At 63.0% G+C, this 26,733-nt stretch overlaps 1 protein-coding gene across 1 annotated transcript in view; it reads right to left on the bottom strand.

The window, feature by feature from the left end:
- Nucleotides 1-6,552: 6,552 nt before the first annotated feature.
- The window catches only part of TMC3 (transmembrane channel like 3), a 32,658-nt gene continuing 12,477 nt past the window's right edge, over nt 6,553-26,733 (bottom strand). Inside the window, exons 11-22 of the mRNA XM_036355241.1 lie at nt 26,447-26,556; nt 24,810-24,888; nt 22,079-22,327; nt 20,595-20,723; nt 20,293-20,360; nt 17,867-17,995; nt 16,635-16,745; nt 15,305-15,427; nt 13,875-13,953; nt 12,481-12,523; nt 8,865-9,114; nt 6,553-7,321 (exon numbers count right to left, since the gene is read on the bottom strand). Of these exons, the coding sequence (XP_036211134.1) occupies nt 6,553-7,321; nt 8,865-9,114; nt 12,481-12,523; nt 13,875-13,953; nt 15,305-15,427; nt 16,635-16,745; nt 17,867-17,995; nt 20,293-20,360; nt 20,595-20,723; nt 22,079-22,327; nt 24,810-24,888; nt 26,447-26,556 (2,139 nt within the window). The remainder of the gene's footprint in view (nt 7,322-8,864; nt 9,115-12,480; nt 12,524-13,874; nt 13,954-15,304; nt 15,428-16,634; nt 16,746-17,866; nt 17,996-20,292; nt 20,361-20,594; nt 20,724-22,078; nt 22,328-24,809; nt 24,889-26,446; nt 26,557-26,733) is intronic.

Raw genomic sequence — 26,733 nt, 5'->3', positions numbered from 1 at the left:
CCTCGCCCCGCTCCTGCCCTCGGATTGGCCCAAGCTCCCCAGGCCGGCCCCGCCCCGCGCTGAGATTGGCAGGAGAGGCTCCGCAGCACGCATCACCCCAGGGCGGGTCCAGCAGAGCCCGGCTCCGCCCACACGGCGCTGGGCGGGGCCCTGGGGGCGGGGCCTGCGAGGGCGCAGGCGGAGAGCCAGGAGCCTTAAAAGAAAAGATCAGCCCTGACCGGTGTGGCTCAGTGGATAGAGCCCCGGCCTGCGGACTCAGGGGTCCCGGGTTCGGTTCCGGTCGAGGGCACGTACCTTGGTTGCGGGCACATCCCCAGTAGGGGGCGTGCAGGAGGCGGCTGGTCGGTGTTTCTAACTCTCTATCCTTCTCCCCCTCCTCTCTGTAAAAAATCAGCAAAGTATATATATTTTTTAAAAAGCAAAGATGAATAAAGTCACCACATTGAAACAATGAAGCGCATCAAACGTATAAAAAAGTCAGATCTGGGAGAAAAACCGGAGCCTGTTTGAACTAAAAGTAACTTTTCTTAGAGCACAAAGTGTTCCTAGGGATCAGGAGGCCTGCAGACACCCCAGCAGACAAGGGGAGGCCTGGGGCGAGCACGCACCCCGGGCAGAAACGGCGAAGGAGGGTGGGGCGCCTCCTCCCATGAGGGAACCCCATAGCAAAACAAGGGGGGGCCTTCTCAATGGGAGAAGCATGTGTGCTGTGCGTGGGCCTATCTACTTCGTGACTTTCTGGGAGTAAAATCATTTCTAAAACGGTAACTTTTGTGTGTGTTTTTTCACCCAGTCACTCCTGCACAAAGTCAGGGAAGACTGACTTGCAACTGGAGACGCCCTAGTTGTGGCTACGGGATATTCCCTAGTGGCCACCCCGTGGTGTGACTTGGGGGTTGTGGGGGGGTGGGGGGGGACTGGCGCCCCGAGGCGCTCAGTGCAGCGAGGCCAGGTTAGAAATAGGAGCGGACGGGAGCAGACTATTCTAACCAGAGCCGTTTACTCTCTAGAGAGGAGAGAAATGGCATTTAACACTCAACTTTAAAAATAACTTCAGAGCCCCTGCCGGTGTGGCTCAGTGGGTAGAGCGCCGGCCTGCGAACGGAAGGGTCCCGGGTTCGATTCCGGTCAAGGGCAGGTACCTCGGTGGCAGGCTCCTGCCCAGCCGGGGCCCTGGTCGGGACACGGGCAGGAGGCAACCCATCGACGGGTCTCTCTCTCACATCGATGTTTCTCTCTGTCTCGCCCTCTCCCTTCCGCTCTCTAAAAACCAATGGGAAAGTCTCCTTGAGTGAGGAGTCACAAAAAACGAAGACATACATAAAAATGACAATGTTTCCAAATCCCCTGTTCCTTTCCCTCTCAAAATGGAATGTTTTGTGCACGTGCTGACGAGGAGCCAGGTGTGTGACAAGGACTCCGAAGGGAGGGACTGTCAGCCGCAGGTGAGCGGGGTGGCAGGTGACACGGTCCCTCCCCAGCTCAGACGCACATCTCAGCGCCCCCACCTGGGCTGTGACCTGGGGAGGGACCGGCCACTGCTGGCCTTCGCTTCCTCATTTGCAAAATGAGAACAATAACAACATTCATTCAGCCGTGGGCCTCCAGGCTGAGGAGCTGACCAATGAATATCGATGAGAACGGTGCCCGCATCACAATCAGCGCGTGTAATGCCGCACACGTGTTGTATGTTATGTATGTACATGGAGGGGGAGATAACTAGACATGTGCTCATATGTTTACCTATGTTATACCAGAGAGGCATAGGATGGACTGTTGCCAGTAGGGAGGAAGGCAACGTGTATCTCCCTATCATTTTCTTTATTATTATTATGACTAGAGGCCTCGTGCACGGAATTTGTCGGAGGGCAGGGTCCCTAGCAGCTGCCAGCTGCTGGCTGGGGGCCTCCCGCCCCCTGGTTGAGGGGACAATTTGCATATTAAGCTTTTATTATATAGGATGGTTTTTTTGTTAATCGTCACCCAAGGATATTTTTCCAGTGATTTTTAGGGAGAGTGAAAGAGAGAGGGAGAGACAGAGAGAAACATCGATGTGAGAGAGACACATCGATGGGTTGCCTCCTGCACACGCCCCGACCAGGGACCAGGCCAGGGAGGGGCCTGCAACCGAGGTATATGCCCTTGACCGGAATCGAACCCGGGGCTCTTTGGTCCACTGGCCAGAGCTCTATCCACTGAGCCACACCAGCCAGGGCTCATTATCATTTTCTATCATCAAGTACCACTGAATTGGTTTAACTGCTAACATGTAGGGATTTTTAAACTAAAAAAAAAAAAAAGAAAAACCTCTGGGAAAATCCTATATAATAAAGAGATAATATGCTAATTAGACTGAACAGCCGAACGACCTTCCAGATGTCCTTCAGGATGACCCTCCAGACGAAGCGGGGGCTGTGAGGGGCTGTGAGGGGCTGTGAGGGGCTGCGAGGGCCAAGCCCCTTGCACGGATTTCATGCACCAGGCCTCTAGGATCAGCATAAAATACTTCTATTGAAGGCACAGCTTTGGTTTGGGGACCTAGCGTGTGGCCCCAGTGGAGGGAGATGGGTCCGGCTGTGGAGGTGACTTTCCTTAGACATCAAACACGGAAGACATTTTTATGCTCATCAGAACGGAGCGTGGGCTTAAAGCTGTTTTCAGCTCCCTGAGATCCTTGCGGGCGTGGCTCAGTGGTTGAGCACCGACCTAGGAACCAGGAGGTCAGGGTTCGATTCCCGGTCAGGGCACAGGCCCGGGTTGTGGGCTCGATCCCCAGTGAGGGGCGTGCAGGAGGCAGCCGATCCATGGTTCTCTCTCATTATGGATGTTTCTCTCTCCCTCTACCTTCCTCTCTGACATCAATAAAAATATTTTTAAAAAATGATGGATAAGGCGTGTGGAGCCCGGCTCACAGAGGGGATGAGCCGTGTCCACGTGCTGTGCTGCTTAGGCTCCTGAATGGGGCCTGTGTTCTGCGCAGACTCGAGGGAGGGCCTCAGCCTGCTTCCTGCGGGAGCTGGGCAGCTGCTGGGGCAGCTGTGCTGGGAGGGGTTGTGTTTATTGACTCTTCGCTTAGCAACGCTCTCACTCAGCTCAGCCACTCCCCGGCCACTCCCTCAGCACCTGATCCACAGGCTGCCACTCTCCGCTCAGGGCACCACCCGGGCATGAGGAGGCAGAGACCACAACCCCATTTCTCAGGCCAGGAAACTGAGGCTCGCACAAGGACCCAAGGCCACAGGGCTGGGACCCGGCCGAGCCGGACATGCCCAGCTTCTGGTTCACGTTTGCTTGAAAGAGATGCAGCATTTATCGTGGAACCGGCAAAGGGCAAAGGGCGAATCAGCCCTGGCTGGTGTTGCTCAGTGGGTAGAGCGTCGGCCTGCGGACTGAAGGGTCCCGGGTTTGATTCCCGGTCAGGGCACAGGCCCGGGTTGCGGGCTCGATCCCCAGTGGGGGGCGTGCTGGAGGCAGCCGGTCCATGATTCTCTCTCATCATGGATGTTTCTCTCTGTCTCCATCAATCCTATATAATAAAAGCCTAATATGCAGATGGACCAAACAGGGGAAGGACCGGTAGAATGACGGGTCGCTATGACGTTCGCTGACCACCAGGGAGCAGATGCTCAATGTAGGAACTGCCCACAGCCCGCAGGCCCCAGGCGAGCCAAGGTGGGTGCCATCGGGGGCCCCTTGATTGCCTGCTGGTCACCCCACAGATTGGCCCTGATCTCTGTCCAGGCCTAGGGACCCTACCTGTGCACAAATTTCGTGCACCGGGCCTCTAGTAAAAATATATTTAAAAAAAAATAAGTAAAGCAGAAACATGCACCCCCTCCTCCCCACACACACACACTGTGGCTGGGCACAGGAGCACCCAGACCAGGGGGGGAGTCTTAGGGACCCACAGATGTTAGTGGGTGCCCCTGTGAGGATCTGAGTCCTGGGGGAGCGAGTCCCACAGGCCTTTAGGGAGAGATCGGAACAGGTGGCTCCCACCCTCACCGCCCCCCCCCCCCACAGCCAGAGGGACCCATGCAGCCCCCCTTCTCCCCCTCACCCCCGCCCTGCACAGGGGCTTATGGGAACCGAGCCCGGGCTGCCCCGGTCGGTGGGTGCGGATCCAGGAAACGCACGTTCATTCAATCCACGTGGATGCCGTTCCCACCGGGCCGGCCACACCGGCCTCCTCGGGGCGATCGGAAGCGCTGGCGAGGCTGCGAGGGACATGGTCCCGTCCCCTGCCCGCGGGTCTGTCGGGGGCTGGACCTGGGGGCCAGCAGGGCAGCGGGGGGCAGGGAAGGGAGGGCGAGCCTGGCCCTGCCCATCCGGAGCCAGGGCCTCCCGGTGACCGCAGCTCAGAGAGTGGACGTGATGTCCACGCCTGTCGGTGGGAAGCGGGGGGCAGTGGCCACTTGATCCCCAGGATGGACGCCAGCCGCGGCGGGAGCGAGCGGCTCTGTGTGTCCATCAGGCCCCACACAGGTGTGTGACGGCCGTGCAGCGCTAAACACGGGTGCTGTTTAGGGATGCCTCTGCACATACAGGTACATGTACACTCACACGTATATATGTGTGTAAACATGGACATTTACACACATATAGCATGTACACTCACACACATAACACGTACATCTACACACATATAGCATATGTTTACACACACATATATAACATGTACATCTACATACTTGCATAACATGTGTATTTATGCATGTGTATATTACATGTACATATACACTTACATGATACGTACATCTACACACGTATATAGCACACGTTTACATACATTTATATATTGCACATTTATATACTTATATAGCGCATGTATTTGCACACACGTATATAACATGTACATCTATACACACATATAACATGTACATCTACACTTATATAACAGGTACCTCTACACACGTATATAGCATACATTTACACTCATGTACATAAGATACATTTACACACACATATAACATGTACATTTACACACACGTACATAGAGTGCATTTTCGCACGCACACACATAACATACATTTGCACATGTACATAACTGTACTCCACAAACTGAATGGACATACACCAGACTCTCGGCAGTGGTGTGGGGGGCGTGAGACGAGAGGAGGGGTGAGCGTGGACTTTGGTTACATCTGGAACATCTGGGACACTATCACTGTATCACCACAACCCTGTCACTGTAACACTGTATCACTGTCACTGTAACACTGTATCACTGTCACTGTGACACTAACTGTATCACTGCTATTGCTGCTGCTACTACAGGTGAAGTGAGTGCTTGCCAGCCAGTCCCCCTGCCATCTCCCATGTGTTATCGAGCCCGTGCTGAGCGCTGGGGCGCACTGGGCCCCGTGCTGAGAACTGGGGCGCACCAGGCCCCGTGCTGAGCGCTGGGGCACACTGAGCTGTTGCGAAAGGCAATCCGTGCTGCAGCCTGGGTGTGCCCTGGGTGTGCCCTGGCCGTGCCCACGTGCAGGAACCCTGCAGGGCCTGCTGGGCCTGTGCTCTCCCCTCACACACCCTGCACTGCAGGCTCCAGAGGCAGGGCCACCCCCAAAGCTGCCGGGTGTCCCCGGATCCCGCACCACGGCCCCCGCCACAAGTGTGGACGAGGGGACCTGGTCCTGGAACCCTGCGGGCACCGACAGAGAAGGGTGTCCCTGGCATTCTTGATCGCTTCCTCTTTCAGGTGCCAGGCACTGGGGTGCGCCACGGAAGAGTGATGGTTGTCATGGAAACAGGAGGGGGTGGACATCTGGCTCTCCCTGCAATGGGACCCACCGCTGCCCAGCTCCCCATAACAGTAGGGAAGGGGTCCAGCCTCCAGGGAGGACCTGGTGGGAGGGGCCGTGCTGCCCTCCCTGCTCAGGGCTGGGCGGGAACCAGGACCTTCCTGCGGCTGTGAATTCTGGCTCCACCTGTGAGGTGGTGGGTGGGTGGGGGGGACCTGTGGCCACAGGAGAGAACCGTCAGAAGCCGGAGAAGAGCTGAGGGGTGGAGACAGAATCCCGGAGACCTCTGAGGTCCTGGATCCAGCCAAGCCTGAAGCCCGTCCTTCCAGGTTTGAGGATCGAGAAACCTTGCAGGTCCTGCCACCTCCAGACTCGGTGTCCAGCCTGATTGACAGGCACAGAGCCCAGTCGTGAGCCTACGGAGGCGGTGCCCTCCACGGCAGCTCCTCCCTCCCGGGCTGATGGGGAGGAGGAGTTTCCCGTGGACGTGGACCGCAGGATGGAGGTACCCACAGTGTTTGCAGGATCCAGACAAGCACAGACTCCCGGGAGGCCTCTGTGGCTGGCACAGCCTCAGGCCGGCCTCACGTGTGGGCACCCAATGGGGCAAAGGCTGATGTCTTTGAAATGAGGGCCTATCGTGCAGGAGGTGCAGGTACACCTTCCCGCACACAGCACATGCCTCTGTTGCAGTCAGTCGCTGTCCCGGAGGTGCCCATGGGCTCACGGGCTCTCTCTGGAGGGGAGGCCCCCCAGTGCAGGGGGTGGGGGGGCTCTGATCTCAGGGAGCCCCGCACCGGGAGCCCCGCTAGACATGGGAGCAGATCAGGCCGCTCAGCTCCACGCGCTCCCGCCTCGCCGGGGCCTGGCTCCTGCCCCTGGGGCGTGCGCACCTGGGCGGCCGGCCGTGTCTGCGGCTGACCTGCAGGTACTGGTCGGCGCCGCTGTCCTGGGGGTCGCTGCTGGATCCCGACAGGGAGTCCGATTCTGCGAGGGGTGGCTGGAACTGGGGGTTCCCCTTGGGCCGCCTCGGGGGGTGGGGGTACGGGGAGTTCCGGGGTCGTGGCTTCTTCTGCACGTACCTCGGAGCGTCCAGGGGACCCCCCAAACCCTCATCCCAAGACTGGGCCTGCCCCCAACCCCAGCTTCCCGATCTGTTGCCCACGTAGAAGTGGGGAGCCCCGGGCAGGCCGCCCAGGGAGCGGGGGTGCAGAGGTCTCAGGCCCGACCCCCCTCTCAGGGGCTCCTCCTCGCTGTCACTCAGCCCCGGGGAGCCTGCAAGTCTGGGGGCCCCTGGCGCACAGCGCATGCTCCTGGGGAACGCCTCCACCTCCACCACGGCCCCGCAGGCATGGACCTTGGGGTGTCCTTCAGGCCAGAGCACCGGGTGGGTTGTTTTGTGGGCGTCACGCTCATGGACGGGGTGGTACCTGGGGGCCCCCGGGCGCATGCGCTCACAGCCCCGTTGGAAGAGGGGTTCGGAGTGGACATCCTCCATGTGCCTTGTAGCGGTCACCGGGGCGCGGGCCCGGTTCCTGGGCTGGTCGCAGGGGCCCGCCCACGGACCACGGGGGCGCCTGTAGGACGGGGGTGGTCACGTGTGTGGCTGGCGCTCTCTGGCCCCGCCTCTGGGCCCCGGGGCAGGAACAGGGGGTCCGGGAGGTCTCTCTGCGCCACAGGGTGTCCACTGGGGACACTCACCGGGACACAGGCCTCTCCTCTCGGGGGTGGGGGGATGCACGGAGCCCTAATGGGAGGAGGGCGCCCGCTTCTCCAGGACGGCTCTGAGGGCTTTGCTAACAGGTCCCAGAATGGCCCCTTGGTCCAGGAGCACATGGTGGGGTGGCCAGGAGCACACAGTGGGGCAGCCAGGAGCACACAGGGGGGTGGCCAGGAGCACACAGTGGGACAGCCAGGAGCACACAGGGGGGTGGAAAGGAGCACACAGTGGGGCAGCTAGGAGCACACAGGGGGTGGAAAGGAGCACACAGTGGGGCAGCTAGGAGCACACAGTGGGGCAGTCAGGAGCACACAGGGGGGTGGAAAGGAGCACACAGTGGGGCAGCTAGGAGCACACAGTGGGGCAGCCAGGAGCACACAGGGGGGTGGAAAGGAGCACACAGTGGGGCAGCCAGGAGCACACAGTGGGACAGCCAGGAGCACACAGGGGGGTGGAAAGGAGCACACAGTGGGGCAGCCAGGAGCACACAGTGTCACGGCCAGGAGCACACAGCACACAGTGGGGCACTGAGGACCACACAGTGGGGTGGCCAGGAGCACACAGTGGGGTGGCCAGGAGCACACAGGGGGGTGGCCAGGAGCACACAGTGGGACGGCCAGGAGCACACAGGGGGGGGGCCAGGAGCACACAGTGGGACGGCCAGGAGCACACAGTGGGGCGGCCAGGAGCACACAGGGGGGTGGCCAGGAGCACACAGTGGGACGGCCAGGAGCACACAGGGGGGCGGCCAGGAGCACACAGTGGGACGGCCAGGAGCACACAGTGGGGCGGCCAGGAGCACACAGTGGGACGACCAGGAGCACACAGTGGGACAGCCAGGAGCACACAGAGGGGCGGCCAGGAGCACACAGTGGGACGGCCAGGAGCACACAGTGGGACAGCCAGGAGCACACAGAGGGGCAGGCAGGAGCACACAGTGGGATGGCCAGGAGCACACAGTGGGACAGCCAGGAGAACACAGTGGGGCGGCCAGGAGCACACAGTGGGATGGCCAGGAGCACACAGTGGGACAGCCAGGAGCACGCAGTGGGGCGGCACTGGTGGGCACGAGTGAGAAGCATGCCCTCACCCCCTCGACCCCTCAGCCTCACAGTCACCCCAGAGCCTGCGGGACCCATGGACCCTCGCACTTGTCCAGGCCCCACAGAGACAGGTGCTCGACCCCTCGCACAGCGAGACACTGAGACTCCGGGTCTTTGTTAACTTAGTTCTTGTCTTTAAACAAAAACACCCCCCCTCACCCCCCTTACCCGCAGATCGACAACTCTCACTCCCACACGAGGCTGGAGAGCCGTGCAGGTCCCACTGCTCTCAAGTGGGGGACAGACCCAGGACACCCCTACCCCCCCACCCCCCGCCGTGAGCGACAGCAAGCTCACCTCCTGGCGCTGCGCTCCGGCCAGGACCTGGGGGCGCCGGGGAGGAGGGCGCTGGGGCTGCGGGGCCCTGGCGGGGGGCTCTGGGGCGCGGGCTGGGCAGCCGTGTCCCCCCGGCCTCCCTTGCTGCTGGGCGAGTCCACGCTGACCACGTGGCCGTTGTCCTGGGGCGTCCCCGAGGGGGTCAGCTGGCTGCCGGGGTCCCCATCGAGGGGCAGCCTCGTGGGGCCCTCCTCCTGGGTCTGGATCCGGGCTGCAGGGAGAGAGGACATGAGCAGGGAGCTGGGGGGGGGGAGGGAGAAGCGGGGGACAGTCACAGGGATGGAGCTGTACATGTCACAACTCCCAAAAGCTGGGCCTTGCAGGCACCCAGCTCAGGGGGCCTCCACGCGTCCTAATCTGCAGAGATCTGGCGGGAGGGGGGGGACGTGTGTGGAGGTGCCACGCCAGCCCCAGGTTTTGGGGGTGCACCGTCGGGGCCCAGGAGGCAAAGCGGGTGATCCCCAGCGTCGGGCTCGGGTTCGATGTTGGGGGGACACTCACAGAGTGCTCTGGAAGAAAGGCCTGACCTCGAGCTGGGAAGGGGACCAGTGGAGCACACAGTAGGACAGTGCACCCAGGAGCACACAGTGGGGTGGACAGGAGCACACAGAGGATGGCACTAGTGGAGCACACAGTGGGACAGCCAGGAGCACACAGTGGGACAGCCAGGAGCACACAGAGGATGGCACTAGTGGAGCACACAGTGGGACAGCCAGGAGCACACAGTGGGACAGCCAGGAGCACACAGAGGATGGCACTAGTGGAGCACACAGTGGGACAGCCAGGAGCACACAGTAGGACAGCCAGGAGCACACAAAGGATGGCACTAGTGGAGCACACAGTGGGACAGCCAGGAGCACACAGAGGATGGCACTAGTGGAGCACACAGTGGGACAGCCAGGAGCACACAGTGGGACAGCCAGGAGCACACAGAGGATGGCACTAGTGGAGCACACAGTGGGACAGCCAGGAGCACACAGTGGGACAGCCAGGAGCACACAGAGGATGGCACTAGTGGAGCACACAGTGGGACAGCCAAGGAGCACACAGTGGGGCAGCCAGGAGCACACAGAGGATGGCACTAGTGGAGCACACAGTGGGACAGCCAGGAGCACACAGTGGGACAGCCAGGAGCACACAGAGGATGGCACTAGTGGAGCACACAGTGGGACAGCCAGGAGCACACAGTGGGACAGCCAGGAGCACACAGTGGGACAGCCAGGAGCACACAGTGGGACAGCCAAGGAGCACACAGTCCTGGCCAATGCTACCGGGACCCCGAGGAGGCCATGGCTCTGCCCTGAGCGACACACGGGACCCTCAGAGCGGGGGTGACACCTGAGCTGCGTCCCCTCCACAGGGACCTCCAGGCTGGGCAGGCGGGGTCCGGGGCCCGGGACCCTCACCCAGGCTCCTCCCGGGGCAACGGGCCCCCCCCCCCCCCACTCAGAGCAGAGCAGACCGAGCCGCCCACAGGCCCTGTGGGTCTCCTTCCCGGCCCTTCTCCGAGGGAGCCCGTGCCCTGGGCCGGTTCTGCCTGTCACCCTCGGAGATGGGAGGGGTCCCCAGGATGCCTCCCTGCACCTGTGCCTGCGCACCCCCCTTCGGCCCCCCGACCCCTGCTCCTCCTTCTGTCCCTGGTTCTGGGGAGTCTCTCCTTCCCTCTGAGCTCTGGGGCTGGGACAGAGGGAGGATGAGGTGTGTCATGGGGTGTGGCTCCTTGTTCAGACCCTGGCCTGGGCTGGGACTGTGGGCGGGGCCTGGGCCTAAGGAGGCGGGGCCTGGGCCTAAGGAGGCGGGGCCTGGGCCTAAGGAGGAGGGGCCTGGGCCTAAGGAGGAGGGGCCTGGGCTGGGATTGTGGGTGGGGCCTGGGCCTAAGGAGGCGGGGCCTGGGCCTAAGGAGGAGGGGCCTGGGCCTAAGGAGGCAGGGCCTGGGCCTAAGGAGGCGGGGCCTGGGCCTAATAAGGAGGAGGGGCCTGTGCCTAAGGAGGCGGGGCCTGGGCAGAGGCCTGAGTGGGAGCCTTGCAGGAACCCAGGGGACATGGAGAGAAGCACAGAAGCGAACAAGACAGCCGTTCTCATGGTTCCCTCTCCGGCCTCACCCCTTCCCCCTGACCCCAACACCTTCCCCCCCTGATCCCACCACCCTCCCCCTGACCCCACCCCGTCCCCCTGACCCCCACACCCTGCCCCCTACCCCACAACCACTGCCCCTGACCACCCCACCCCGACCGACCCCGACACCCACCCCCCCCCCCCCACCCCACCCCCCCCTGACCCCCCACACCCCTCACCCCGACCCCCCACACCCTCCCCCTGGACCCAAAACCCTCCCCTGACCCCACACCCTCCCCCCCGACCCCACACACCCTCCCCCTACCCCACCCCTTTCCCCCTGAACCACACCCTCCCCCTGACCCCACACCTCCCCATGACCCCATCCCCGTCCCCTGACACCACAACCCTCCCCCTGACCCCACACCTTCCCCCTGACCCACACCCTCCCCCGCCCCACCCCGTCCCCCTGACCCCACACCTTCCCTGACCCCACCCCCCTTCCCCCTGAACCCCACACCCTCCCGGCCTCCCCCGAACCCAACCCGCCCCCTGACCCCACACCCTCCCCCTGACCCCCACCCGCCCCTGACCCACACCTCCCCCCGACCCACACCCCACCCGCCCGCCCCCCGCGACCCCATACCTTCCCCCTGAACACCACCACCCTCCCCCTGACCCCACACCCTCCCCTACCCCACACCCTCCCCCCGACCCACACCACCCCTCCCCCTGACCCCACACCCTCCCCCGACCCATACCTTCCCCCGACCCCACACCCTCCCCTGAACCCACACCCTCCCCCTGACCCCACACCCTCCCCCGACCCCACACCCTCCCCTGACCCCACACCCTCCCCCCGACCCCAACACCCTCCCCCTGACCCCACACCCTCCCCCCGACCATACCTTCCCCCTCGACCCACACCCCTCCCCCGGACCCCAACACCCTCCCCCTGACCCCACACCCTCCCCCGACCCCACACCTTCCCCCTGACCCCACACCCTCCCCCTGACCCCACACCTTCCCCCTGACCCCACACCCTCCCCCGACCCCACACCCTCCCCCTTACCCCATACCTTCCCCCTGACCCCACACCCTCCCCCTGACCCCACACCCTCCCCCGACCCCATACCTTCCCCCTGACCCCACACCTTCCCCCTGACCCCACACCTTCCCCCTGACCCCACACCTTCCCCCTGACCCCACACCCTCCCCCGACCCCATACCTTCCCCCTGACCCCACACCCTCCCCCCGACCCCACACCCTCCCCCTGACCCCACACCCTCCCCCGACCCCATACCTTCCCCCTGACCCCACAACCTCCCCCTGACCCCACACCCTCCCCCTGACCCCACACCCTCCCCCTGACCCCACACCTGTGCTGGGTTCCGCCCAGGCCGGGCATCACGGGAACACTGTGGACTTAGACCCACACGTATGTCCCCAGATCCCACTTCCCGGTGTCGGTGCGCGGGGGGAGCAGAGGGTCGCGGGAGTGTGTGGCCGCCTGGTTCTCACCTTCCGCCATCTGGGCAACCTTTTTCTTGTCTTCGGATCTCGCCTAAAACAGAGGATCATCACAGGTTCTTTGGACGTCGCAGGAAGCAGTGACAGGTACTGCTCTTGGGGGAAGACAGGAGCCGCCCTGCTGGTACCTTCGGCCATGACCCTGCCCCGGGCCGCAAGCAGATGCTCACACCTGGCACTAAGGCTCAGCCTCCCAGCGGCATCCGGCCCTGGACGGACCGTGAGGTCCCGCCAACGGTGGGCGGCGGGACGCAGACACGCTGTGCCGGGCGCCACGGGGACAGCCTTCCAGAAAAACGCCCTTGGCTGCTCCAAACGCTTTTCTTTTTAACTGGCTCAGGGCCACGGTCGGCAAGCTGCGGCTCGCGAGCCACACGCGGCTCTTTGGCCCCTTGAGTGCGGCTCTTCCACAAAACACCGACTTCTGCGCATGCGCCACGAAGTTTCAATCGCCCTGTCCGTGCGCCCGCACGTGGTATTTTGTGGAAGAGCCACACTCCAGGGGCCAAAGAGCCGCGTGTGGCTCGCGAGCCGCGGTTTGCCGACCCCTGGCTCAGGGGACGCGCTAGTATTTCTGTAGTGGAATCGAGATTCATGGGAGGTGTTTTTTAAAAAAGGTTAAAGAGCCCTGGCCGGTGTGGCTCAGTGGGTAGAGCGTCGGCCTGCGGACTGAAGGGTCCCGGGTTCCATTCCGGTCAAGGGCATGGGCCTCGGTTGTGGGAACATCCCCAGTGGGGGGCGTGCAGGAGGCGGCTGATCGATGTTTCTCTCTCATCGATGTTTCTAACTCTCTCTCCCTCTCCCTTCCTCTCTGTAAAAGATCAATAAAATATATTTAAAAATTAACTAAAAATAAAAAAGGTTAAAGAGGTGGAGCTTCCTGGCATGGGGTTCTGGGACGGGGTTCTGGGGAGCCGCTGGGTGTGGGAGGAGTGGAGAGTGTGGAAGGATTGGGGGGGGGGGGGTGGAACCTGGGCTCCCTCTGGCTGTTCTGACAGCTACGGTTTAAGAATCACCAGAATCTAAAAGACGAGAAAAAGGTGGTCTTTGGGCCCAAATAGTGCCTCTGGGTCAGGTGCCGGCGATGACAGGGACCCCAGGAATCGCTTCTCTCCCCTCCCGCCCAGCACCGCCCACGGAAGAGCCCCCGCCTGCAGGGCTGGGCATGGCCACCAGATGGCGCTCAAGTGCCGGGGCAGCTTCATTCCTGGGCAGATGGGGGTCCCTGCCCCTGGGGGCTCTCAGCAAAGATCCCGGGAGGCGGGGAGGTGGCCTGGCACCCCCCGGGGGGCCCGGAGTCCCAGGGATTTGAGAATGAGAGGCCTCGTGGGCGCCCCCAGCTGGCGGGACCTGCCCCTTCGCGCGGCGGGGAGGGCGGTACTTGCGTTCTGGATCTGCATGCGGAGCTGGCGGTTGCTGAGCTTCAGGGACCGGGCGATGCTCTGCAGGTAGTAGATGAGCATGCTGGGGAGGAAGGCGGTTCAGGGATCAGGGCTCGGGGCTCGGGGATCAGGGATCGGGGATCGGGGATCAGGGCTCGAGGATCAGGGATCAGGGCTCAGGGTTTGAGGCTCAGGGTTTGGGGCTTGGGGCTCGGGGCTCGGGCTGGGAGCTCAGAGCTTGGGTGCTCAACCCGCCCCCCTTCCCTGGGGTCCCGTCCAGGGGGGCACCCGGCCCTCCCGCAGGGTGCAGCCGTTCCCACGGGCACCGTGGTCCCAGGAGCCGAGGGACAGAGGCTGCCTCCCTCTCCTGGTCTTGCTTTGGGACCCTGCGCGGTGCAGCCCAGACGGGAGCGGATCTGCGCGCACCGGCCCGCGGTCTGCGCGGTGCAGCCCAGACGGGAGCGGATCTGCGTGCACCGGCCCGCGGTCTGCGCGGTGCAGCCCAGACGGGAGCGGATCTGCGTGCACCGGCCCGCGGTCTGCGCGGTGCAGCCCAGAGGAGCGGATCTGCGTGCACCGGCCCGCGGTCTGCGCGGTGCAGCCCAGAGGAGCGGATCTGCGTGCACCGGCCCGCGGTCTGCACGGTGCAGCCCAGACGGGAGCGGATCTGCGCGCACCGGCCCGCGGTCTGCACGGTGCAGCCCAGACGGGAGCGGATCTGCGCGCACCGGCCCGCGGTCTGCACGGTGCAGCCCAGACGGGAGCGGATCTGCGCGCACCGGCCCGCGGTCTGCACGGTGCAGCCCAGACGGGAGCGGATCTGCGCGCACCGGCCCGCGGTCTGCGCGGTGCAGCCCAGACGGGAGCGGATCTGCGCGCACCGGCCCGCGGTCTGCGCGGTGCAGCCCAGAGGAGCGGATCCGCGTGCACCGGCCCGCGGTCTGCGCGGTGCAGCCCAGAGGAGCGGATCCGCGTGCACCGGCCCGCGGTCTGCGCGGTGCAGCCCAGACGGGAGCGGATCTGCGTGCACCGGCCCGCGGTCTGCGCGGTGCAGCCCAGACGGGAGCGGATCTGCGTGCACCGGCCCGCGGTCTGCGCGGTGCAGCCCAGAGGAGCGGATCTGCGTGCACCGGCCCGCGGTCTGCACGGTGCAGCCCAGAGGAGCCGGAGCTCAGCGCACGGGCGGTCCCTCCTGCGGCAGCTGACCTCCGGGAACAGGAGCGCCATGGCCTCCGCCCCATCGCGGGGCCGCAGGACGCCCGGAGGCCGCGGGGACCCCTCACGCTGCCCTCCTGCCGCCCAGGCCCCTGCTCAGGCCCTCGCCCGGCGGTGACCTGCACAGACTCGCTGATGTGCACGGAATTGTTGGGGGCGGTGCTGACCGGCAGCCAAGCCAGCGGGGCCCCGTCTGCGGGGGGCGGGGGGGCACTCACAAGAGCAGCAGCACGGCCGGCAGGATGACCACGGGGCTGCTCACGTAGCCGACCACCGCGGCGAACCAGGCGGGCAGGTCCGCCACCGTCTCCGCCACGATGTCGTAGATCTTCTCCTGCCCGCTGCGGGGGGCGGGGGGGAGGGGGCCTGGTTGGCTAGAGGGCGGTCCCCAAGGTCAGTGAGGAGCCGGGGTGCACCCCTGGCTGGGAGGACACCAGCATCTTCTGGGGGGGGCAGGGGGACCCCCAGGAAGAGTCCCAGTCATTGCACAGCTGGAGGCGGGTCCGCAATCACAGAGTGTGTGTGTGTGTGAGTGTGAGTGTGTGTGTGCGCGAGTGTGTCAGTGTGAGCGTGTGTGAGTGTGCAAGTGTGAGAGTGTGTGTGTCAGTGTGTGTTTGAATGTGTGTATGAGTGTGAGAGTGCGAGTGTGTGTGTGCATGTGTGTGTCAGTGTGAGTGTGTATGTGTGTGTGTGCGCGAGTGTGTCAGTGTGTATAAGTGTGTGTCAGTGTGTGCGTGAGAGTGCGTGTGTGCGAGTGTGCCAGTGTGAGTGTGTATGAGTGTGTTTGAGTGCGTGCGTGCGAGTGTGTGCAAGTGTGTGTGAGTGTGCATGTGTGTGTCAGTGTGTATGTGTGTATGAGTGTGTCAGTGTGAGTGTTTGTGTGAGTGTGTGTGTGCAAGTGTGTATGTGTGTGTATATGTGTGTGAGTGTGTGAGTGAGCATGTGTGTGAATAGTGTCTACAAACCCAGGCCCTAAAGGTTCCATAGATGTATCCAAACGGACTTATAGCCCTGGCCTGTTTAGCTCAATGGTTAGAGTGTCAACCTGCGGACTGAAGGGTCTCGGTTTTGATTCTGGTCAAGGGCCTGTACCTCGGTTTCAGGCTCAATCCCTGCCCTGGCCGGGGCGCGTGCAGGAGGCAACCCATCGACGTGTCTCTCTCACATGATGTTTCTCTCTGTCTCTCCCTCCCCCGTCCACTCTCTCTAAAATCAATGGGAAATATCCTCAGATGAGGATTAACAACAACAACAGAAACTCCCGTGCTGGGAGGTGACCGGCCCTGCCCTGTCGGGAGAAGGTGGACCAGGGGTGGCGAGGGCGGTCTTAGGGACCCTCTGAGTCCGGGAGGGAACCCTGACCCGCTGGGATCTCCCTCAAGCACTGAGCAAGGCCGCTGCCCCCTGGGGCGCCAGCTGGGCTGCGTCGCTTGAAGGGAGCGAGGAGCAGAGACGCTGCAGGGAGGCGGCCGATGGAGGACAGGGCCCGGCGACCTGCCCGGGGCCGGAGGAGAAGGACACGCGTGTGCTGGGGGCGGAGCCACTCACCTGAAGGGCCCGCAGTGCAGGGACGGCTTGTAGCGCGCGATGGCGAACACGGTGGGCAGCATGCACAGGAACAGCATGAACAGCAGCATGGCCAGGTAGAAGTTGTTGGACCTGTGGGCCCGCCAGGGGTCACGCTGCGGCCAGGGACATGGAATCCACGGCCACACACCCAGGGACACAGAACCCACAGAACCACGGCCACACACCCAGGGACACAGAACCCACAGAACCATGGCCACACACCCAGAGACGGACACAGAACCACAGCCACACACCCAGGGACACGGAACCCACAGCCACACACCCAGGGACACAGAACCACAGCCACACACTCAGGGATGGACACAGAGCCACAGAACCACAGCCACACTCCCAGGGACAGACACAGAACCACAGAACCACAGCCACACGCCCAGGGACGGACACAGAACCACAGCCACACGCCCAGGGATGGACACAGAACCACAGCCACATGCCCAGGGGCGGACACAGAACCCACAGAACCCACAGTCCGATTCTGCAAACAAAACACCATCCGCCCCCCACTCCCCAGGCTGGGGTGTCCGCGGGGTCACAGGAGCTTAGCAAACTAGGGACTTACTTCATGGGTCGCCCAGCCCGGCCTGCCCCCCTCAAACCAAGCGAGGCCACCCCACAGCCCTCACCTAGGAGCACCATCCACGGACCCTGTCAGACCCGTCCCACCCGCCTCGCGCTGTGACATCCTGGCGTTCAGTGTGTGAACATTGTCCAAACAGGATATTTGTGAAAGCCACTCCCCACTGGGTCATCAAACTCAGTAAAAGTTCTTCAGCCCCGGCCGGTGTGGCTCAGTGGACAGAGCGCCAGCCTACGGACCACAGGGTCCCGGGTTCGATGCCGGTCAAGGGCACAGACCTCGGTGGCAGGCTCCTCCCCGGCTCGGGCCCTGGTCGGGGTGCGTGCAGGAGGCGACCCATCGATGTGTCTCTCTTGCATCGATGCCTTTCTCTGTCTCCCTCTCTCTCTTCCACTCTCTCTAAAATCAATGGGAAAATATCCTTGGGGGAGGATTAACAAGAACAAAAAAAAGTTTTTAAAAATGTGTCGCGATGCCTAATTCCAGGCTGGGCCCTGGACGGCTTGGGGAGGGAATTAACCAGGACAGGCCGGCAGGGGTGGGGGGATTTGGGGGGAGGGGTGTGCCCTGGCCGCAGGGGACCCAGATGGGGCGCGCACACAGACCCACCCACCTGGACGCCCGGAAGACCTGCTGGTGGGGCACGTTGCAGGTGAGCACAGCCCAGCTCCGCAGGTACATGAGGCCGATCAGCTTGAGGACGTTGAAGGCGGGCAGACACGGGGAGAAGAAGGAGCCCATCCTGGAACCGGGGAGGGGCCGTGAGCACGTACGTGGCCTCGTCTGCCGTGGTCCTGAGCCCCTGGGGGGGCCCCCACGCGGTCCTCGAGGAACTGGGGGGACCCCTGGGATCTGAGACCCCAGGCCCCCACCCCCACCTCCTGCAGGCGAAGCCAGCGCCTCCTGGAGGTGAGTAGTGACTCCGTGTCCCAGGCCCTCTGCGTCCCTCTCCACACACGTGGCCAGGGGGTGGCCCTCACCCAGACCCGGGGCCAGTACCAGGCAACTGGGGTTTGGGGCCAGCTCCCCCATCTCTGTCCACGGCAGCGGTTTTCAGGCGAGAATTTCACAGACGCCACCCCTGGCCGCTTAGCCGGGGGCCTGACCTCTTTTCCCCGCGAGCATGTCACACTCGGGCCGGCGGGCCGCACGCCCCGTTGAAATAAATGCCGCGAGGCTGACGCGCCTGCCTTAGAGTCTGAAAAGAAAAAAGATGGCCCTGGCCGGTGTGGCTCAGTGGGTAGAGCGTCGGCCTGCGGACCACAGGGTCCCGGGTTCGATTCCGGCCGAGGGCACGGACCTCGGTTGCCACAGGCTCGACCCCAGGCCCTGGCCTGGGTGTGAGTGGGAGGCCACCTGTTCTCACATCGATGCTTCTCTCTCTGTGTCTCTCCCAGTCCCTGCCACTCGTTCTAAAAAATGAATAGAGCCATGTCCTCGGGTGAGGATTGACAGCAACAACAAATAAATAAGTAAAATATTTCTTTTAGCCCTGGCCGGTGTGGCTCAATGGATAGCGCGTCGGCCTGCGGACTGAAGGGTCCCGGGTTCAATTCCAGTCAAGGGCACAGGCCCGGGTTGCGGGTTCGATCCCCAGTGCGGGGCGTGCAGGAGGCAGCCGACCCATGATTCTCTCTCATCAGGGATGTTTCTATCTCTTTCTCCCTCTCCCTTCCTCTCTGACGTCCATAAAAAAAGAAAAACATATTAAAAAGTTTTTTAAAACAGAAAAAAGGTGACAAGAGCCAACACAACAATGGCCGCCCGGTGTGACCGGACACAAACTAGACCTGTGTTTCGGTCAGGTCGGCAAAAGCCTCTCTGGTGCCGCGGAACCCAGGCCTGAGCTTCTGTGCCGTGAGACGGGGAAGGTTGAGGGTGTGGTCTGTGGGGAGCTGATGAGGGAACTTCTGACTTTCAGGTTTAATCGGCGCGTGGAGCGGCCGCTGGTGCTGGGCCTCACACAGTCCGGCTCACGTAATCTCCGCAGTCGTGGGAGGAGGGGCTTAGCCACGCGGGTTCTAGCCACGAGGGGGAGGGGGTCTGGGGAGATCGAGGGATTCACCCACACATGCGGCCGATGAAGGAGGGGTGAGCCTGCATCCCCAGACAGAGATGCTTTTGAGAGGGACAGGGTCTGGGTCGGTCGGCGAGAACTGGGCCACCCCAGGGACCTAGCGCGGTCACGGCCCACCCAGACAAAGTTCATGACCATCTGCCCAGACGAGAGAGACGTGAGTGAAGGCCGGAGCCAGCAGAGCCCGGCCGCCGTGGCTCAGTGGCTGAGCGTCGACCTAGGAACCAGGAGGTCACGGTTCCATTCCCGTCAGGGCACAGGCCCGGGTTGTGGGCTCCATCCCCAGGGTGAGGTGTGCGTGCAGGAGGCGGCCGGCCCGTGATTCTCTCTCATCATGGATGTTTCCCTCTCTCTCTGTCTCCCTCTTTGAAATCAATAAAAAAAAAATCCTATATAGTAAAAGCCTAATATGCAAATCAGTCAAATGGTGGAACGGCCAGTGGAATGATGGGTTGCTATGACACACACTGACCACCAGGGGGCAGACGCTCAATGCAGAAAGCTGGATCCGGCTTGCAGGCCCAGGCCAGCTAAGGCAGGTGCCAGTGGGGACCCCCCCAATAACCCTGCCGGTCACCCCACAGATGGGCCCTGATTGCCAGCCAGGCCTGGGAACCCTACCCATGCATGAATTTCATGCATCGGGCCTCTAGTCTATATATATATATATAAAAGCCCAGCGACCAAACAACAGAACTACCAGTCAAGCAGTTGCTATGATGCACACTGACCACCAGGGGGCAGATGCCCAATGCAGGAGCTGCCCCCCAGTGGTCAGTGCGCTCCCACAGCGGGAGCAGCCACTCAGAAGGCGGGTCCACAGCCACTCTGCTGACTGGGATGAGTGGCACTCCCACAGCGGGCCGATCCCTGAGGCCACGCCCCCCACTAGTGCACAAATCCGTGCACCGGGCCTCTAGTCTATATATTTAAAAAAACAGCAGCTGAGCACACAAACCCACCAGATCATCCCTTGGTTGTAGATCAAATGCAACACGTTCTCCGCGATTTTGAACTCCCCGTATTCAGGCTGCAGAGAAGGTGGGCTTCTGTGACCTACGCCCCCGACCGGCAGGAAGCGGCTCCCGCAGAGCGAGGACTCTGCTCTCAGGGAGGCCCGGCCCTGCGCCCCTCCCCTGCCCTTCCCCCTCCCCTCCCCCCCGCCTCAGGCCTTCCCTCTGGGCCACCCTGTCTCCAGCCCCCACACCAGGGAGGACGGGTCCAGCCCCCCAACGCCCCCGGGGGGGGGGCCGCGTCTCCTCACAAACTTGCTCTCCAGGTCCCAGCACCAGTAGTCGCTCAGGTACCGGACGAAGAGGCCGCGGAAGAAGTCGATGAGCAGGACGCTGGCCACGGTGAAGAGCATGTCGATGATGGACAGCTTGAGCATCTCCTGAAGCGTGTGCGGGGTGGGCTCCGTGAGCGCAGTGTCCCCGGGGCCGCCACGAGGCCTGCCCGCCCCGCCCTCCCCGGGGCTGCAGACCGGGCCCTTCTGACTCACACGCGGCTCACGGGGGGCGGGGGGGGGCTCAGTATTTGTTCATTGAACTTGGACTTCGAGGCCAGAGGGACAGGGACACAGAGGTCTGGGCCGCGGGAGACCCACCGCTGGGGCCCTGACTTGGTCTCAGGGGCGGAGACGCTGCAGGCAGTTATGTGTGGGGGACGGGGCGGGGCACGGGGGCGGGGCACAGGGGGCGGGGCACAGGGGCGGGGCACAGGGGGCGGGGCGCAGGGGGCGGGGCACAGGGGCGGAGCACAGGGGGCGGGGCACAGGGGGCGGAGCACAGGGGGTGGGGCACAGGGGCGGAGCACAGGGGGCGGGGCACAGGGGCAGAGCACAGGGCGCGGGGCACAGGGGGCAGAGCACAGGGCGCGGGGCACAGGGGGCAGAGCACAGGGCGCGGGGCACAGGGGCGGAGCACAGGGCGCGGGGCACAGGGGGCGGGGCACAGGGGGCGGAGCACAGGGGGCGGGGCACAGGGGGCAGAGCACAGGGCGCGGGGCACAGGGGCGGAGCACAGGGCGCGGGGCACAGGGGGCGGGGCACAGGGGGCGGAGCACAGGGGGCGGGGCACAGGGGGCGGAGCACAGGGGGCGGGGCACGGGGGGCGGGGCACAGGGCGCGGGGCACAGGGGGCGGGGCACAGGGGGCGGGGCACAGGGCGCGGGGCACGGGGCGGGGCACAGGGGGCAGAGCACAGGGGGCGGGCACAGGGGGCGGAGCACAGGGCGCGGGGCACGGGGGCGGGGCACGGGGGCGGGGCACGGGGCGGAGCAGGTGGGGGGCGGGGCCTGTGCACTCTGTGCCTCAGTTTCCTCATCTGCGCCTACAGGAGGCTGGCAATAGGATCTGACGTGGACAAGCCCTTGGAACAGGGCTGCACGAGTCCTGGACAGATTTTCTTAAAAATATTTCTTTATAGATGTCAGAGAGGAAGGGAGACGGAGAGGGACACATCCATGATGAGAGAGAATCATGGACCGGCCGCCTCCTGCCCGCCCCTCACTCTAGGGATGGAGCCCGCAACCCGGGCACGTGCCCTGACTGGGAATCGAACCTGGGACCCTTCGGTCCACAGGCCGAGCTCTATCCACTGAGCCGCACGGCCAGGGCTCCCTGGCAGACGGTGAGACAGGAAAGCCCGAAGCCGTCCCCGGCCTCACTTTTCCTTCCTGTAAAATGGGGGCAATGACTCCAGAGCTGCCGGCGAGTGCGGACGGGCCCGGGGCCTCGCGGGGACGCACCTGCCCCACGTAGGTCTCCCAGCACTGGTCCTGCGGGCTCGCGGGGCCCGTGGTCCCGTTGGCCGCTGAGAGTGCCGAGGCGAACGCGGGGGCGCCGGCCAGCCCCAGGGCCCAGGAGCCGTTCCTCCCCGGCCCCGGCCCCGGCCCCGGCCCCGGCGTGGGCCACTTCTCCCCGTCGGGGGCCGTCCCGGGGGCGGAGGGGACGGGGGCCCCCAGCCAGTGGCTCCTGTTGCTGCTGATGGCGGCTTCCTGCGGAGACAGGGCGACGGGGAGGGGAGGGAAGAAGGGTTGTCCATGTGTCTGTCTGCAAGAACCCCGCGTCACCGCATGGCTCAGGGGTCAGCTCTCTGTCCCTCTGTCCCCCTGTCCCCCTGTCCCTCTGTCTGTCTCTCTGTCTCTCTCTCTCTGTCTCTCTGTCTCTCTGTCTCTCTGTCCCTCTGTCTCTCTGTCTGTCTCTCTCTCTCTCTCTCTCTGTCTCTCTGTCTCTCTGTCCCTCTGTCTCTCTGTCTGTCCCTCTGTCTCTCTGTCTCTCTGTCCCTCTCTCTCTCTCTCTGTCTCTCTGTCTCTCTCTCTGACTCTCTGTCTCTCTGTCCTCTCTCTCTCTGTCCATCTGTCTCTCTCTCTGTCCCTCTGTCCCTCTGTCTCTCTGTCTGTCCCTCTGTCTCTCTGTCTGTCCCTCTGTCTCTCTGTCTCTCTGTCTCCCTGACTCTCTCTCTGTCTCTCTGTCTCTCTCTCTCTGTCTCTCTGTCTCTCTGTCTCTCTGTCCCTCTGTCTCTCTGTCTGTCCCTCTGTCTCTCTGTCTCTCTGTCCCTCTGTCCCTCTGTCCCCCTGTCCCCCTGTCTCTCTCTCTCTCTCTCTGTCTCTCTGTCTCTCTGTCCCTCTGTCTCTCTGTCTCTCTGTCCCTCTGTCCCTCTGTCCCCCTGTCCCCCTGTCTCTCTCTCTGACTCTCTGTCTCTCTGTCCTCTCTCTCTCTGTCCCTCTGTCTCTCTCTCTGTCCCTCTGTCCCTCTGTCTCTCTGTCTGTCCCTCTGTCTCTCTGTCTGTCCCTCTGTCTCTCTCTCTGTCCCTCTGTCCCCCTGTCCCCCTGTCTCTCTGTCTCTCTGTCCCCCTGACTCTCTGACTCTCTGTCTCTCTGTCCCTCTGTCTCTCTGTCCTCTCTCGCTCTGTCCCTCTGTCTCTCTGTCTGTCCCTCTGTCTCTCTGTCTGTCCCTCTGTCTCTCTGTCCCCCTGACTCTCTGACTCTCTGTCTCTCTGTCCCTCTCTCTCTCTGTCCCCCTGTCTCTCTCTCCCCCTGTCTCTCTGTCCCTCTGTCTCTCTGTCTGTCTCTCTGTCCCTCTGTCCCTCTGTCCCTCTCTCTCTCTGTCCCCCTGTCTCTCTGTCTCTCTGTCTGTCTCTCTGTCCCTCTGTCCCTCTGTCCCTCTCTCTCTCTGTCCCCCTGTCTCTCTGTCTCTCTGTCTGTCTCTCTGTCCCTCTGTCCCTCTGTCCCTCTCTCTCTCTGTCCCCCTGTCTCTCTGTCTCTCTGTCTGTCTCTCTGTCCCTCTCTCTCTCTGTCCCTCTGTCTCTCTGTCTGTCCCTCTGTCCCTCCGTCTCGCTCTAGCCTGGGAGGAGGCCACCTGCCAGGAGCCGCCCCGTGGGGAGCAGAGCTGTGGGGGGAACTGAGCTTCTCAGCTGCTGCCCAGACGGCTCTGGGCGAACACGCGTGTGTCCCCGCGTCCTCACGGCTGCCGGTCACACGGCCGAGCTCCGCCCCTGAGGCCCCACGTGCGAGTCCCGTGCTCAGGCCAGGACCCTCTGTGCACCCAGGGCCGGACACAGAGCCGCTGTCCTGCCGGCTCTCCTGCTGGAGGCCTCGGGATTCGACGGCAGTGCGGCCGGACAGACACCCTGAGCACCCCCCATCCCCCCCTCCCCCCCGCCGTGGGCGTCCTTAGGGGGCAGGGTCACAGCGGCTCCCCGCGACCTGGGCTGGGGCCCCCGCTGCCCTGGGCCTCCTCTCATCCGTTCCCTCTGGAACGTTCTTTCCTCCAAGCCCTCAGGCCCTCCCGCCTGCCCACCCCCCGCCGCCCTGCATGGCTCCCCCCCCGCCCCCCCCAGCCACCTCTGGCCCAGGCTGTCCTGCAGCCACACCACTGGCCTCAGTGAACTTCCCCGCAAACGGGGCTAGTTTTCCCGCGGAGCTGAGCCCGCAGTGAGCGGGGAGTGTGAACACGGCAGTGGTGCCGGCCATGACGGCCCTGGGGGGCAGGGGGGGGTGTCTATATATCAGCCTGTGTGTCTGTCTCTGTAGATCTGTCTGTCTGTCTGTATGTATATCGATGTGTATATCTGTCTGTGTCTGTGTCTGTGTGTCTGTATGTCTGTGTGTATGTATATATGTGCCTGTGTGTGTCTGTGTGTATATCTATATGTACATCTGTCTGTCTGTGTCTGTGTGTCTGTGTGTATGTATATATGTGCCTGTGTGTGTCTGTGTGTATATCTATATGTACATCTGTCTGTCTGTGTCTGTGTGTCTGTGTGTATGTATATATGTGTCTGTGTGTGTCTCTGTGTATATATGTACATCTGTCTGTGTGTCTGTGTCTGTCTGTGTGTATGTATATATGTGTCTGTGTGTGTCTGTGTGTGTATATCTATATGTACATCTGTCTGTCTGTGTGTGTGTTTCTGTCTGTGTGTCCATCCGTCCGTCTGTCCGTGTGGGGCGCGGTTGGGGGCTGGGGGGCGCTCACCTCGGTGCTCATGCTGTTGACCTTGTCCAGCAGGGCGATGATGAGGCTGTAGAGGTTCCCCAGGTACAGCACCAGCACCCTGAGAGGTGAGGCCCGTGAGAGACGCGACCGGACGCCCTCGGCACAGACCTGCCCGTGGGGGGGCCGTGCCGGGGCGGCTGGGGCAGTGGCTGCCTCCAGGGTCCCTCAGAGCCTCACTGGGGGATAAAACACCGTGTTCCGGGGCCCCCCTCAGCCGTCGGGGGCCGGGGGCCTCTGTGTGCCCCCCTCCCCCCGCCGGGGTGCCGTGTCCTCACACAGGGGAGCAGAGGTCGGGGCCGGCGCCGCCCCGAGGTGAGTACAGACCCTCCATGTGCCTGTCATGTGTCTGGTTTAAAAGGGCTTCATAGGCCCTGGCTGGTGTTGCTCAGTGGATAGAGTGTCAGCCTGCAGACTTAAGGGTCCGGGTTCGATTTCCGGTCAAGGGCACATGCCCAGGTTGTGGGCTCAATGCCCAGTGTGGGGCGTGCAGGAGGCAGCTGATCCATGACTCACTCATCATGGGTGTTTCTCTCTCTCCCTCTCCCTTCCTCTCTGGAATCAGTACAAATATTTTTTTAAAAACCTGCCGACCTTGAAGAGGGGCAGCCCGGCCCCCGAGGTGGTGGTGGGAGGTGGGCCTGTGGGGAAGCTCAGTGTCACAGAGGAAGCGCTGTGGCCGGGGCCGAGGCCGGGGTGGGGGCAGGTGGACTTGTGGCGGCTGCTCTGACCCCCTGGGGGAGCCCAGGACGCCCCCTCGGGCTCCGGGCCTGCTGCTGCTCAGCCTGCGACCCCCCCATTCCGCACCCGGCCCCCTGGCTTATGCACGGGAACCTCGCTGTCCAGGCTGGTGGAAGCTGTGAGCAAAGCTTCATGTTCTGCTCGTGTCTTAAAAGTGTCTTAGCCCTGACCGGTGTGGCTCAGTGGATGGAGCGTCGGCCTGTGGACTGAAGGGTCCCGGGTTCGATTCCCGTCAAGGGCATGTACCTGGGTTGCGGGCACATCCCCAGTGGGAGATGTGCAGGAGGCAGCTGATCGATGTTTCTCTCTCATCGATGTTTCTAACTCTCTATCCCTCTCCCTTCCTCTCTGTAAAAAATCAATAATATAAGAAAAAAAAAAGTGCCTTAGAAGGGTGGGTCTCCTTCACCTCCCATCAGTCACAGAGGACCCGGCAGGCGGGACCAACACACACTCCGTCACCTCGGTCCTCTCTCTCTCCTCCTCCCCCTCCTCCTCCCCCTCTTCTCTCCTGCACATCCTGCTCATCTTGGATACATCTCAGGGAAGTTCTTTTATTTAAGTTGTTTTATTTTTAATATATTTTTATTGATGTCAGAGAGGATGAGGGAGAGAGAGAGAGAGACATCCATGATGAGAGGGAATCACGGATCCGCTGCCTCCTGCACGCCCCCCGCTGGGGATCGAGCCCACAACCCGGGCCTGTGCCTGACCGGGAATCGAGCCCTGACCTCCTGGGTCCTGGGTCGACGCTCAGCCACGCAGCCGCGCCGGCCGAGCTGTGCTAAGTTTGGGGGACAGTGCGGCATCCTGGGCTCTCGAGGGACTGGGGTTCCCGCGGTGGGGCCCGGAGGGGGACCCACACCCGAGGGCGGTACCTGGCCAGCTGGAAGCGCAGGGTGGTCCGCGGGTGGTACCTCTCCAAGGCGGCGATGAGGTCGAAGGCCGAGGGCGCGAGCATGGTCACCAGGGAGACGACCACGCCCACCTGCGGACGCGGAGCTGAGCCAGGCCGGCGCCCCAGCCCAGCTCCCGCCCCCATCGGCCCTCAGCCCGGCCTGGGGCCGCGGCTCTCACAGGGAGGGAGGCCTCCCCGAGCTCTGACAGCTAGCTGGGTTTTTCTTTCCTTTTTAAATATATTTCTATTGATCTCAGAGAGGAGGGA

Source organism: Myotis myotis, unplaced genomic scaffold, assembly GCF_014108235.1.
Source record: "Myotis myotis isolate mMyoMyo1 unplaced genomic scaffold, mMyoMyo1.p scaffold_m19_p_22, whole genome shotgun sequence".
In the NCBI taxonomy this organism is placed as follows: domain Eukaryota; kingdom Metazoa; phylum Chordata; class Mammalia; order Chiroptera; family Vespertilionidae; genus Myotis; species Myotis myotis.
This window is presented reverse-complemented; position numbering and strand designations above follow the sequence as displayed.